Source organism: Felis catus, chromosome E2 (genome assembly GCF_018350175.1).
Source record: "Felis catus isolate Fca126 chromosome E2, F.catus_Fca126_mat1.0, whole genome shotgun sequence".
In the NCBI taxonomy this organism is placed as follows: domain Eukaryota; kingdom Metazoa; phylum Chordata; class Mammalia; order Carnivora; family Felidae; genus Felis; species Felis catus.
The window spans coordinates 61,509,755-61,523,831 of NC_058382.1; the positions used below are offsets into that span (position 1 = coordinate 61,509,755).

The 14,077-nt window shown below is 54.3% G+C and overlaps 1 protein-coding gene across 4 annotated transcripts in view; it reads left to right on the forward strand.

Annotated features, from left to right (window-relative positions):
• SPIRE2 (spire type actin nucleation factor 2) overlaps positions 1–14,077 on the forward strand; it is a 35,187-nt gene that overhangs the window by 6,657 nt on the left and 14,453 nt on the right. For 3 of the 4 annotated variants that reach the window (XM_023245139.2, XM_023245138.2, XM_023245140.2), the window contains exons 2-3: positions 6,190–6,233; positions 11,717–12,073. In XM_023245139.2, coding sequence (XP_023100907.2) covers positions 6,190–6,233; positions 11,717–12,073 — 401 coding nt within the window. Of the gene's footprint in view, positions 1–1,290; positions 1,589–6,189; positions 6,234–11,716; positions 12,074–14,077 lie in introns of those variants that run through there. The other variant, XM_045046045.1, reaches the window with a different exon arrangement.

The window sequence follows — 14,077 nt, forward strand, 5'->3', positions numbered from 1 at the left end:
CCCCACCACCCAGGTCTTCACAAAGAAGGGGTTCTCTGTCCCCTGTGATGGAATCAACTATCTTCTCAATTGGGCACCAGGGGGTGACCTGTGGGGGCCGGAAGTATGTGAGTGGCTCCCACAAAGGAAGCATTGTGGTATTGGTTGGTCTGGTCCTGGGATGTGGCCATTTGAACAAATATGCCAGTGAGTATCAGCTGCAGGAAGGCGCCAGGGTTTCGCTCCGATCCTGTTTGACTCCTCAGAGGGAGTTTGACCTCCAATGAGGACCTAGTCAAGGAGGAAGCTTGGCTGGAAACGGCAGCCCAGTAATTAGGCAAATCAGCATGCGTGGAGTCCGGGGCTCCTGTCACTGTCTTAGCTCCGCCTGGAAACCCCACTTGTTCGGTGTCGAGGGCATCTGGGTCTGCAAAGGAGAGAAGGCAGAACGGTTTACAAGCAGGGCACAAGGGTTTCCTTTGGCTGCTGTAAACAAGTTACACAAGCTCACTGCTCAAAACAGCTCAAATTTATTCTTTTACAGTCGGAGAAGCCAGAAGTCCAGGATAATGTCTTTGCCTTAAGGTCAGCAGATTAGCAGCCTTACTCCCAAATGCTACCCCAGTCCCCTTGCAACTTAACATAACACGTCCACAGGTCCCGGGGATTGGAATGTGGACAGGTTGGGGGCCATTATTTGGCCCACCGTGGAGGGGAAAGTCACATGGGTAGAATGGTCACTGTTCTGTCACCTGGATTCCATCATCAGTGACATCAGAACACGGGTTCTGGAATTATGTTCCATCTAATGCTTTACAGGGGCTGTTCTCACTTGAGTCCAGCGGTGGATGTGACAGACGCTCAGATTGCTAGGTCCCACCCTGATGAGCCCGATACTGCCTGGGGCTGGGGTGGCCCTAAGATCTGCATTTTCAGCAGGCTCCCCATGCTGCTGCTGCTGGTTCCAGGACCCACTCTGTGACCCCCAGTCGACCGTGTGTGGTTTCCCCAGGCCACACCCTGTGTTGGGACACCCCCAGGGCCAAGACTCCTTTCACTTGAGGTGACTGGGATGGTCAGTGAGCGAGGGGACAACGCACGGTCTGGGTGTTGGCTTCAGAGCCAGGCTAGCCGTGGATTGGATCTCAGCCAGGTGACCTTGGCCAAGTTCCTCACCCTTCCCGGGCTATGCAGTGGGGCGGCGGGGAGGACCACAGGAGGGGATCCCGGAAGAGCACTCAGGGAGTTCAAGTAAGCCACCCTTAGGCGAGCGGGGAGGAACGCCTCAGAACGTACTGCATTTCAAGGCTGCGGCCCGTGCACTGTGGCCATGAGTGGGGCCTTCCCGGGCTTAGCCCCAGGGCACACTGGCGGGCACTGGGTGGGGAAGTTCTGCAGGAGCAGAGGAACGCTGACCGTTCCCTCACCAGGACTGTGTGAAAATGCAAGGGTTAACTGATCCTTACGTTTGCACCGTGGGAGTTCTCTGGCCCATGCGCATTTCCCTGACTCGGGTCTTTCCTGGAATTGATTCGGGTGACGCTGGTCCTGGGTCCTTGCTGCTGGGCGAGGACGCCCCACCCTGCGGTGTCAGTTCGCGGAGAAGCAGGTGGGTGTCAGCCAGAGCCTGTGGAGGTGAGCACGGGCGGAAGTGAAACGGAGGCCGGGGGACACGGGCGCCGTTGCCCCACGGAGCTCTCTGTTTGCTGAGCAAACACACAACTTCCCAGTCTTGAGCAGGCATTTTCCTCTTAGCTTTGGTTGCTGCCAGCTCGTTTCTAGACACGAGTGCTTGATCTGAGGCATTACTTACTTTAAGCTTTAAAATTTGACATTGAGACAAGCATTTATGGAAGCATATACTAGGTGCCACATACCACGTGTGTTTTCATTTCTCTTAAGACTTTATTTTCAAGCAGTCTCTATACCCAGCATGGGGCTTGAACTCTCAGCGCTGAGGCCAGTGCTCCCCTGACTGAGCCAGCAGGCCCTGTTTTCGTTTAATCTGTATAATCCCCTGTGTGGTAGCTGATAGCTGTTTGGAAAGAGGACTCCAAGGAGGCTCAGAGAGAGCCAGGGGCTTGCTCCGGACCACGAGCTCCCGTCCTGGATTGTGAGAGAGCGAGGTGGGTGCTGTGTTCTTGCCACTGTCACGTGCACGGAAATTAATTTCTTAATGCCATAGCACACGTTCCAATTTCAGAAAGTGTGAAGGCAGCGCGGTGGGAGTCTCCTGCCAGCCTTCTCACAGTAGGAGAAGGCCCGGTGTGTTTTACGTGTTGGCCAGCGTGTGGCAAATAGCGCCCCTTCGCAACTCTTCCCCCCAGTAGGGGCTCCGATCGTCTCATTACCAAGGACACCTCCTCCGTGTCGGTGGCTGTCCAGTGCCCCCTTGTGCCGACATCATGTCGCGTGTCCGGTGATTGGCTGTTAGGGTGATTGGGGATATTCGCGTGTCCGGTGATTGGCTGTTAGGGAGGCACCACGCGAGTAGACTCTGGTGTCATGGCACCTGAGCACACCTGCTGAATCAAGACAAGCAGGGGTGGTAGTTTTATTTATTTATGTATCTATTGGTTTATTAAAAAACTTTAATGTTTATTTTTGAGAGAGACAGAGTGCAAGTGAGGGAGGGGCAGAGAGAGGGGGAGACACAAATCCAAAGCAGGCTCCAGGCTCTGAGCCGTCAGCACAGAGCCCGATGCGGGGATCGAACCCATGAACCGTGAGATCATGACCTGAGCTGAAGTCAGACGCTTCACCGACTGAGCCACCCAGGGGCCCTAATTATTATTTCTTATCTTGAGAGGGAGAGAGCGCATGAGCGGGAGGGGGCAGAAGGAGAGAGAGAGGGCCTTAAGCAGGTTCCACACTCAGCTCAGAGCCCAACGCGGGGCTCAGTCCCATGACCCTGGGATCACGACCTGAGCCAAAACCAACACTCGGACGCTCAACTCACTGAATCACGCAGGCGCCCCAGGGCTGAAGTTTTGAGAGATGCTGCAGGCTGCCTTTTTTGGGATTGTTACCATTTTCCACCAGCATTGAGTGTGGGCCCTGCAAGGGCCTTGGTCTACCCACCGTGCTGTTTAGCCGCACGGGGGTACTGAGGAAACAGCCCGAGATCTGGAAAGGCAGAGGCCCCCTGGGCTTGAGCTTGGACCCTGCCCTTTGTGGAGTCTGCGTTCATTGTCCATAATTAGGGACCTCGGGGGGGGGGGGGGTCCGGCCTGGGAGGCCTAGTGTAGCTGCTGCTTTGGCTGGCCTCCCCCCGACCCCCGCACGTGTGCGGTCTCCTTCTGGGGGGCTGAAGAGGGCGTCTCCTCCATGGCCACTCCCTGTCCTGTCCTCAAGCCTAAAGAGAGTCACAGGCAGGATGCCCTTGGTCTGAAACTGGCCGGGAGGTCCTGGCGGTCCCATGGTCATCATAGCACAGTGATACCGTGTACATCCTCACAGGCTATGGCGCCCTCAGAAGTGTCTGCATCCGTTCGTTACCTCACCTGTTCTTTGAGGTGACACCGTGTGCCTCACCTGTTCTTTGGGTGACGCCGTGGGTTAGCTTGGGCAGGTATTGCCTCCCAAGATTGCCTCCGTAGATAAGAAAATGAGGTGAGAGGCAAGACCCTCAATGTCATCATCACAGGTGGGAATCTGGGCTGAACTCCTTCCCATACTCCCCACTCAGGCACAGAGGGGTGAGGCTGTCAGACACCTGTCCTACCACTCGCCCCACCTGCTTGGGGGGTGGGGGGGACACTTCCTCTGGGAACTCTAGCCTGCGAAGGCCTCACAGACTTCTCCAGATAATCTTTCATCCTACGCTACTGTGACACATGATCATTTCCAAGAAAAGTCCCTAGCCTCTTGGTTTCTCCTCATTTGTCATTTTATACACAAGAAATCGCATTGGCTTTTCTTTTCCTGTACATCTTGGTGAGGATGCTCTTCTCGGCAGGGAGGGAGAAGCACCCAGTGGGGGGGCAACACCATGGAGACCATGTGTCCTGGGTCCAGCCCTACCTCAATGAGACATTGATGGACATGGAGAACCCTTCAGTCCTAGATGCCTCCTGCTTCTGTCTGGGTCTCACTGCTTTCCCTCCAAGACAGTTGTGGGGGTTTTTATGTTTATTATTTTTCAGAGAGAGAGTGTGTGTGGGAGGGGCAGAGAGAGAGGGAGACAGAATCCCAAGCAGAATTCCAAGCAGGCTCCAGGCTCTGAGCGCAGAGCGCAGAGCTGTGGGGCTCGAACGCACGAATGGTGAGATCAGGACCTGAGCCAAAACCAGGAGTCGGATGCTTAACCGACTGAGCCACCCAGGCGCACCAAGATGGTTTTTGAAATAAGGAAAAGGTGGTTTGTACAATGCTATGTGATCAGCTTGGTGACAAAGTTACCGTAGCTCCGTGAAGTCATATTTGGGTGTTCTGGGTGGGCAGTTCAGGAGGGTGCACTTTGGGGTCTGGCAGTGCTAGGGAGGGGTCCCCGCTCTGTCATTTTTTAGCTGTGTCATTTGTGCAATTTTCTCAATCTGCCTGAGTCTCAGTTTCCTCGTCCGTAAGGAGGGAGTCATGGCACCAACCTGTATGTGGTGGTTGTGGATCGAAGCCGTAATGAATCATTTGTTAGTTGTGCAGCAAAGAGCTGGACACGTGTCTGCCCTGAACCTCCCAAGGGGACAGCCTTCTCATCAAAACCCAAAGACTCCCCAAGTCCTTACAACGTGAAGCACAATTAGATTACTAAACACGTACTTTTGTTAACATGTGGACTGCTTAAACCGGGGACACAGGCATTCAAATTATTCCAACCAGAAGGCTTCCCATTGACCAGAGGACTGTATGGTGCTCGGTCTGTAAAGGGCGCTGAAGGGCTGGCTGGCCCCCCCCCCCCCTTCTTGGTCCTCAGGATGACTCAGGGCCCTGGCCTCTTCCAGGGAGCACCTCTGTTCTGAGTCTGTTTTCTTCTTTCCGTTGCCCCAATCCAATCACAGCTACAAACACTCATGGAACTCTCAAACGCGGGCCACAGTCTGCCACCTGCTGCTCACTTCCCGCTCTCTTGATGTTGGAGTGGATGGTTTTCCATTACTTTAATGGATCAGCTCAACACAAACTCTATCTTTGGCAATCTTCCTAGTTCTTAATGGCATTTTGAAAATATTTGTGGAGTTAGCAGGTTCACTTAGCAGAGAATTTCATGGTGTATGTTTTTTTTTTTCATACCCTACCTCATTCCAAAAAGAATTAAGGCAATTCAAGTTCATCTCTTAGCACAGATTCCACCTGCATGCTTCATTCAAGGAAGTTTGCAGAAGTAGGTGGGTTTTCTCTGTTTCATCCAGCCTGGCATCTTGAGGGACCTGGGGGTGGGGTGGGGGGTGGGGGAGCAGCTGGGGCAGATTCCGGGGCCCCTTGGCCTGGCCTCACCACTTACTAGCTGTGACAACTTCCGGGAAATGAGCTCAACATTCTGGACCTCCGTTTCCTCATCTGTGAAATGGGTAACAGAACCACCTACCTCCTGGCTTGTGTACGGATTACAGCAGATGAGCATTTGTAAACACGTTAATTCAGTGCCATGTTTTAATAATGAAATAAAATACACAGTGCTGAATTGAGCTCCTGGGCTTGAACCCAGAGACTCTGATTCTCTGACGGAGGCGCTGACAGTCTGGGGGCAAATCTCTAAATCTGCAGGTAGCGGCCGGATGCTGGCTTACCCAGCTCAGCTCTTAGCGATTCCAGAGCAAAATCCGTTGTTTCTGTTGAGCCTGGGTTTCTCATCTGACTCCGCTATGATTCGGGGGCACATTCGGGGGACTGTGAGTTTCAGACCATGAGGTCTTTCCTACGAAGGAGGAGGCTTAACTCATTCTCTCTTGCCTCCAGCCTCCAAGCACGCTTCCCCAGGGGACCCTGCTCCCTGCTGCGTGGTCACTTTGGGGTGTGACTGCTGTGTGGAGTGTGGGCGGGGTGTGTGTCACTCTCTGGCCCCCCACCTGGATATCCAGGCCCAAAGATGGGTCTGCAGGTGTCTCCAAATGAGTGGCGGCTTGGCCTGTCGAAGCTTTTGTGGGGGTTCCAGTGGAGAGTGTGGAGGGTATGCCGTATGTCCCTGAGGGGGAAGGTGGGGGGGGGCAGTCCATCTGTTGGTTCCCGGGGATGCTGAGGCGTGTCCTGACTGCCTGTTATCTCCTCTTGCAGAGTCCACAACGATGGTGTTGTCACCAGCCAGCTCAGAAGCCCAGGTACCTTTAAAACAATTTTTAAGTTTACTTGGTATGCATTAAAACTAACACGTGTCGTATAATGTAAATTAGAAAGCATATAAAGTTACACGATTGTTCCCAGGAGGTGGGACACAGACAAAATACTCAAAGACCTTAATCGAAAGGACTTGATGAAGAGAGCGGACAGGTGAGGACAGAGAGCCCACCAGGGCGGTGCGGAACCTGGCAAGCCAGGAAAGCCTGAAGGGGAAGGGCATCGATGACACCCCGTCTGCCTGTCTTCTAGGCCCAGACTCCAGGCTCTGCTTCGCACCGGCCGGGGGAGGGAGCAAAGGTGATGTGGTCTGTAGGCGAGAGCCCCTGGGTGCAGAGTGTCAGGCCGAGTGGGTCTGGGGGGCAAACAGGAAAACCAGCCCAGTGGCCAATGTCCAGGAGCCCCCGCCCGACCCAGAATTCAGATCTTCCCAGGAGCACTTCTCTCTGTGTCTCCCTGTCCCATCCACCTGCCCCCTGGGGAGTTCTTCCCGAACTTGATGTTTTTCATTCCACCGCCTTTAAGAAAGCTCTATGCAAATGTGTGTTTATGTATTAAGTACAGTGTTACACCAAGGGTAGGGGGTGGTCACAGGCCAAAAGAGTCTACATATTCTGTTGTGGAGAACTTAAAAACAATAATAAAGTCATCCCAGAGTTTTCCTCTTTTTTCTTATTACTACATGCTTGCAGTTTTTTGTTTTTTTTTTTTTCAACGTTTATTTATATTTTTTGGGACAGAGAGAGACAGAGCATGAACGGGGGAGCGGCAGAGAGAGAGGGAGACACAGAATCTGAAACAGGCTCCAGGCTCCGAGCCATCAGCCCAGAGCCTGACGCGGGGCTCGAACTCACGGACCGCGAGATCGTGACCTGGCTGAAGTCAGACGCTTAATGGACTGCGCCACCCAGGCGCCCCGCTTGCAGTTTTTTTAATGTGTATTTTGACAGAGGGAGCACTCGAGGTAGGAGGGGCAGAGAGTGAGAGAAAGAGAAAACCCCAAGCAGGCTCCGCTCGGTCAGTGCAGGGCCTGACTCAGGGCTCAGTCTCTTGGTTCCAAGAGATCATGGCCTGAGCCGAAATCAAGAGTCAGACGCTTAACTGACTGAGCCCCCCAGGCGCCCCCACATGCTGGCAATCATGTCAGTGATAAGGGGCGCCTGGGTGGCTCAGTCAGTTAAGCGTCTGACTGCGGCTCAGGTCATGGTCTCACGGTTTGTGAGTTCGGGCTCTGTGCTGTCAGTGCACAGCCTGCTTCCGATCTTCTGTGTCTCCCTCTCTCTCTGCCCCTCCCCTGCTTGTTCTCTGTCTCTCTCAGAATAACTAAATAAACTTAAAAAAAAAAATCTTAAAAAAAAAATTGTCAGTGATAAGATACCCTTCCCAGCAGCACCCTGCCTGTGGTTACCGGAGCTCTGAAGTGGTCTGGTGTTGTCACTATATGTTGCTTTCTGTAATTTGTTTTGGAAAAAAGAACAACATGTTTTCAAGACTCCTCTCCATTCCTGGCAGGGCTGTCTGCCCTCCGAGTGTTCTGGATACTTTGTTTATCCACGGCCCGGAACACTCTCCCCTGCCTTTCAGATGGTGCAACCAGGGCTGTCCCTACGGCCCAGAGTCCCCAAGTGAGTTTGTATCCGCTACCCAGCATTCCAAAGGAGACCTGTTGTTATCAAGTTTGAAAGTATTTACGAGGTAGATACACACAAACTTTGTACGTGGGGGTCGAATCTGGACTGTTGTGCTGGGGGGCCCAAAAATGAACCATGAGAGCCCCACCCCAGCCACTATGGCAGGGCGGCCACTTGTGTTAACCCAGATTCTTGCTACTGGCACCGGGGTAAAGCTGGCCTCCTGTGGCTACTGGGAGCCTGTTCAGTTCCTGTAACTCCGGGCAGGTCGGGCTTAGGTTCTGAGACTCTGGCTGGCTGCCCAGATTTTTCCTTATGGGAAAGTACGGGCTCTTTGCCTTTCAGGGAAAGTTTCCAGGGACCCGGCTGGGGCACAGAGAAGCTTTTAACAGAGCACCTATCAGATAAGAGGCTCATGTTGGAGTTAACCCTCTAACTCTAGGCCAGCTACGAGGAGAAAGAGGCATGGCTGGGTTGCGGTGATACTCTGCACTGCACCGGGGACTGCGGGGGACTTTCCTACTTGGCCCCTTTGTCTGCCTCCATGCGGTAGGGACCAGGGCAGAGCCGCCCTGGGGTCGGCAGCGTCTCTAGAGCTGAGTGGGCGTGAACCTCCACCATCGCCTCCTTCCTGGCACCTACCTCTGGGCCAGAAAGAACCAGGGGCAGTTGTAGTCCTGGTGGGTGTTAGGGTACTCTCTGGAGATCTCATGCCACAGAGGACTCCCCTGGCCCTAGCCTTGTGCCCTCCAACTCATGATTTTGGGTGGTGACTTAAGAGCTGGGTCTGTGACCCTCGCCTGCGTAAAGCAGAGATAGGACCGCCTCCAAGTGGGGCTGGGGGCGGCGGAGACGGGTGTTGACTTTGGGCTGGAACTTTGCTCCATGGGAGCCTTGTTCTTCCTAACAGGTCCGCCCCTCCCCCCACGCTGGCCCCCTCCCGGCTCAGGGTGTTTCCTGAGGCACTTCTGCAGGACCGAGAAGGCTGTCTTGCCCGCGTCTCCTGCCCAACCTTGGCTCCCTGTGTGTCCTCCTCCAGCTCTGCTTGGGCTGCCCCCACCCTCCGGGCCCCAGGCGGTGGCAATGCAGGAAGTGAGAGGAGATGTCAGAGGGCCCCCCACACCCTCAGGCCCAGTGGACTTGGGGGTGGAAGGTGAGGGCGGGGCTCCACGAGCCACCAAGAGGCCTTCCGTCTTGGCATCGGCCGCCAGCAGATCCCCAGTCCTAAGTCCAACTTTGCCCGCTGCCAGCAGTGCCCGGAGGTCCTGTGCCTCCCTCCTTACCTAGAAAGCAGCCATTGTCTTGTGAGTTATGTTGTCCCCTAGGTGAGCAACAAAGGGCTCAGAGTAGTTAATGACATGAGAAGAGCCACTGTCATTTTGTATCCTTGTCGTAAAGGGAGGATGTCGAAATACGAAAGCCGTGCGGAGCAGAAGCGGGGACCCTGGAGGTGCCCGCGTCCTCTGTGTTCAGCTGCTTGTGGCGCTTTGCTGTGCGAACCGATCCGACCTTTTCAGGGCTGTGTTCCTGTGAGCAGGGAGTGTCAGGTGCGGATGGCATTTGAACAGATAAACGAGTGACAGTTGGCAGATGCCCTCCAGAGAACACAGATTCCCCAGTTACTAATGGTGGTCCGTGAAAGTAGGGTTTCCTGCCGAGTAAAATTGAGAAGTGCTGAGTGAAGAGGTCTCCCTACTGCAAGACTCACACATTTTTTAATGTGCTAATACGCTTTTAAAAGAATTAATTATGGGGCACCTGGGTGGCTCAGTGGGTTAAGCGGCCGACTTCAGCTCAGGTCATGATCTCGCGGTCTGTGAGTTCGAGCCCCACGTCAGGCTCTGTGCTGACAGCTCGGAGCCTGGAGCCTGCTTCAGATTCTGTGTCTCCCTCTCTCTCTGACCCTCCCCTGTTTATGCTCTCTCTCTGTCTCAAAAATAAATAAGTGTTAAAAAAAAATTTTAAAAAAGAATTAATTATGGAGAATTTCAAGCACTCACAAACAGTAGCATTGTGGGCCCCAGCCATGCCTGGCTGGGCTCCTGCAGTCACTGTGACACTTGTTTCGGGGGTAGCCCCTCCTTCTCCCCTCCTTCTCCCCTCCTTCTCCCCTCCTTCTCCCCTCCTTCTCCCCTCCTTCGCCCAGGTGCCAGTATTGTTTTGTTCTTTTCTTTTTCAGGTTACATTTATACACATTGAATTTATGTGGAGTTTAAAATATTTTGAAGTGAGAGGATGCCGTTTTTCATGAGTTCAAGTGTCAATACTTTAAAATTTGTAGATAACTATTCTAGCAGCATTTATTAAGGATGCTAACCTTGTCCTCTGATTTAAAATGTACTGGTACATTGGGGCGCCCGGGTGGCTCAGTCGGTTAGGCGTCCAGCTTCAGCTCAGGTCATGATCTCACGGTCCGTGAGTTCGAGCCCCGGTCAGGCTCTGTGCTGTCAGTTCAGAGCCTTGAGCCTGCTTCGGATTCTGTGTCTCCCTCTCTCTGTGCCCCTCCCCCACTCATGCTCCCTCTGTATCAAAAAATGTATAAATGTTGGGGCGCCTGGGTGGCGCAGTCGGTTAAGCGTCCGACTTCAGCCAGGTCACGATCTCGCGGTCCGTGAGTTCGAGCCCCGCGTCGGGCTCTGGGCTGATGGCTCGGAGCTTGGAGCCTGTTTCGGATTCTGTGTCTCCCTCTCTCTCTGCCCCTCCCCTGTCCATGCTCTGTCTCTCTCTGTCCCAAAAAAAAAAAAAAAAAAAAAAAAAACGTTGAAAAAAAAAATGTATAAATGTTAAAAAAATTTTTTTTCAAATTAAAAAAAATAAAATATACTGGTACGTTACATTAAAAGCTAATATTTAATTAGATTGTCTATTTATTTAAATACTTATTTTTGAGAGAGAGGGAGCACAGGAAGGGAAGGGGCAGAGAAAGAGGGAGAGAGAGAACTCCAAGCAGCCTCTGCGCTGTCAGCTCAGAGCCCGACGCGGGGCTCGAACTCACGAACCCACGAGATCTTGCCTTGAGCCAAGATCAAGAGTGGGGCCCTCAACCGGCTGAGCGACCCCGGTGCCCCAGGTTGTGTATTTTTCAGATCACATTGACTGGGGTTTACTTTGCGTTCAGTGAGCTTGATTAGTTCTGGCAAACACAGTACACACCGTGTCCCCGGTACCATTGGCTCAGAAGCTCCTGTGTCCCTTCCAGTCCCCACCTCAGCACTCAGCTGCCCTGCCTTCTGTGGCTGCAGATCAGCCTCACCTAGAGTTTTGTGTAAATGGAAGCACGCAGCCAGGAGGCTTTGGTTCCTCTGCTCTGTGTTTACCGTGGGTGTAGACGAGCATGTGCGGTTTGATCCGCCGGGCCTCTGCCCGGTACCCCGCTGTGAGGATGGGTCGGCTTTGGTCGCCATCTGCCAGTTGAAGACATTCAGACATCCCAGGTTTGGGTGCTTGGGCCTTTCTAGGACCAGCCCTGTGTGGATGTGTCTTTCCTTCTTCCTGCTTAGACTCCTCCTTAGACTCCCTCCTGGGAGAGGAGTGGCCCTCGCTTCTCGCGGTGACGGCATGTTTGATTGTAAGACCTGACCGGCTTGCCCACCTGCTTCCCACAGGGGCTGTGCTGTTGGGGGAGCGGCTCGGCCGTCGTGGGCGTGTCAGCTTGGCTCCTGGCACATGGCTGTGTGGCCGGCTGGCTGTTAGAGGCTGTGCTGTGCTGTCACCTTGGGCGGGTTGTCCCATGATCCCTGTGGCTGCTCTCCTCCCCCTGCCCCCCCCCCCCCGCACCATCCTGTATCAACCCCCTGCCCCCACCCCCCATGACGCTCTGGGCCCCTGTCCTGCAGATGGTGCAGTCCCTGGGCTTTGCCATTTACCGCGCGCTGGACTGGGGCCTGGACGACAGCCAGGAGCGAGAGCTGAGCCCACAGCTGGAGCGGCTCATCGACCTCATGGCCAACAACGACTGTGAGGACGGCGGCTGCGGGGCTGCGGATGAAGGCTACGGGGGCCCGGAGGAGGAAGAGGAGGCGGAGGGCGGCCCCCGCGCCGTGCGCACCTTCGCCCAGGCCATGCGGCTCTGTGCGGCGCGCCTGACGGACCCACGGGGCGCCCAGGCGCACTACCAGGCCGTGTGCCGCGCCCTCTTTGTGGAGACGCTGGAGCTGCGGGCCTTCCTGGCCAGGGTCCGGGAGGCCAAGGAGGTGACTGGGAGAGCACGTGCTAAGGAGGGGCGGGGGGTGGGGGGGGGCTTCCCGTGGGGGGGCTCCCTGAAGGCCAGGGGTGGAGCAGGTGGAGGGGCAGCGGGGCACGAGCCAGGGGCCTCCCCAGGTGGTGCGCAAGTGGGAGGAATCACAGGAAAGGGGGAAGAGGCCACTGAGGTACCTTTGTGGCCCTCTTCACCCCCCCCCCCCCCAACGCACTGGTCCCTCTGTCTCTTCAAAGGAAGTGGAAGTCCTCAGTGCAGGACTCTGAATAAACTGGCCTCACTGTCTGCACTCAGTGTGGACACCGTCCTAGGTGCTCTGCAGGTTTTAACTCAGCCCTCACACCTACTTCGTAACCGGTTTCGCACAGGAAGGGGCTAAGGCTCAGAGACGTTAAGGAACCTGCTCCCAGCCTCTGGCCCCGGGCCCTTCTTCCTGTTGCCTCCTCATGTTTATATCTTCCCATGGGGCTGGCTGTCCTCCCCTGTGCTGGTTTCTTCTGGAAACGGGTGCTAACTGGCACCGCTTCCTGTAGCTCAGTGCACCCAGGTGTTTGGAGTTTGGGAGAGGTAGGAAGTTCAGTGACAGTTGCCTTTTGCAGATAAGCAAACGGAGGCTCCGAAAGGTGTCCCCTTGTCCCAAGCCAGAGCTAGTACAGGCAGAGCTGGGGTCTCCCCAGGCCTGTCCTGTCTCTTCGTGGTCTCAGAATTAGTAGCTGACAGTCTTTCTTCAACTTTCCAGCTTTCCCCTTGGTGGGACCTGACCTGTTTCCTCGAAGCAGGGGTCTTGGCACAGGGACTCCTGCCTCCCATCAGCAGTCACGAATGAGAAACTGCAGACTTTGTAGAGGTCAGGGCAATGGCAGAAGCTTTTTGAAATTGACTGATGCTGGTCCCTGGTTCCACCCTGACCAACTTCCCCGAAGCTCTGGGCCTGAGTAGGTTCTCAGGATTGTTCTGATTGATGGGGCCTGGGACCCAGCCTGGGACAAGTCAGAGATGTGCTTGCACCACTGGGCCCTTATCTGCAGCCCAGTTGATGGCCCAAGGGTGGGTAGTTCCTCTGCCCACTCCCCATCTCCCCTCCCCACTCCTCCTTGGCATCTTGGAGATGTTCTTCTTCTTCTTTTTTTTTTTTTTTTTTAAGTTTATTTATTTTTGACAGAGAGAGGGAGCATGAGTTAGGGAGGGGCAGAGAGAGAGGGAGACACAGAATCTGAAACAGGCTCCAGGCTCCGAGCTGTCAGCACAGAGCCTGACGCGGGGCTCGAGCCCATGAACCATGAGATCGTGACCTGAGCCTAAGTCGGAGGCTCAACCGACTGAGCCACCCAGGCACCCCTTGGAGATGTTCTTCTTTTTTTTTTTTTTAATTTTTTTTTCCAACGTTTATTTATTTTTGGGACAGAGAGAGACAGAGCATGAACGGGGGAGGGGCAGAGAGAGAGGGAGACACAGAATCGGAAACAGGCTCCAGGCTCTGAGCCATCAGCCCAGAGCCTGACGCGGGGCTCGAACCCACGGACCACGAGATCGTGACCTGGCTGAAGTCGGACGCTTAACTGATTGCGCCACCCAGGCGCCCCACGGAGATGTTCTTCTAATGCACCAATTAGTGGATGGGTCTTTTTTTTAAACGTTTGTTTATTTTTGAGAGGGAGGGAGAGAGAAAGAGTGCGAGCGGGGGAGGAGCAGAAAAAGAGGGAGACACAGAATCCGAAGCAGCTCCAGGCTCTGAGCTGTCAGCACAGAGCCCGATGTGGAGCTCAAACCCACAAACTGAGAGATCATGACCGAGCTGAAGTCAGATGCTTAACCAACTGAGCCACCCAGGCACCCCCAGATGGGTCTTAATGCTTTTGTCTTTCTTGCTCTGAAGTCACCTGCTCTGTTGCTAAGATCAATTCCTTATGCAGACAATAGAAGCTCTTTCTTTAGCAGGAGCAAACATCTCTAGACTTCCAAGTGATTGACCCAGGAGATGTCCAGGGAGTTGGTAGTG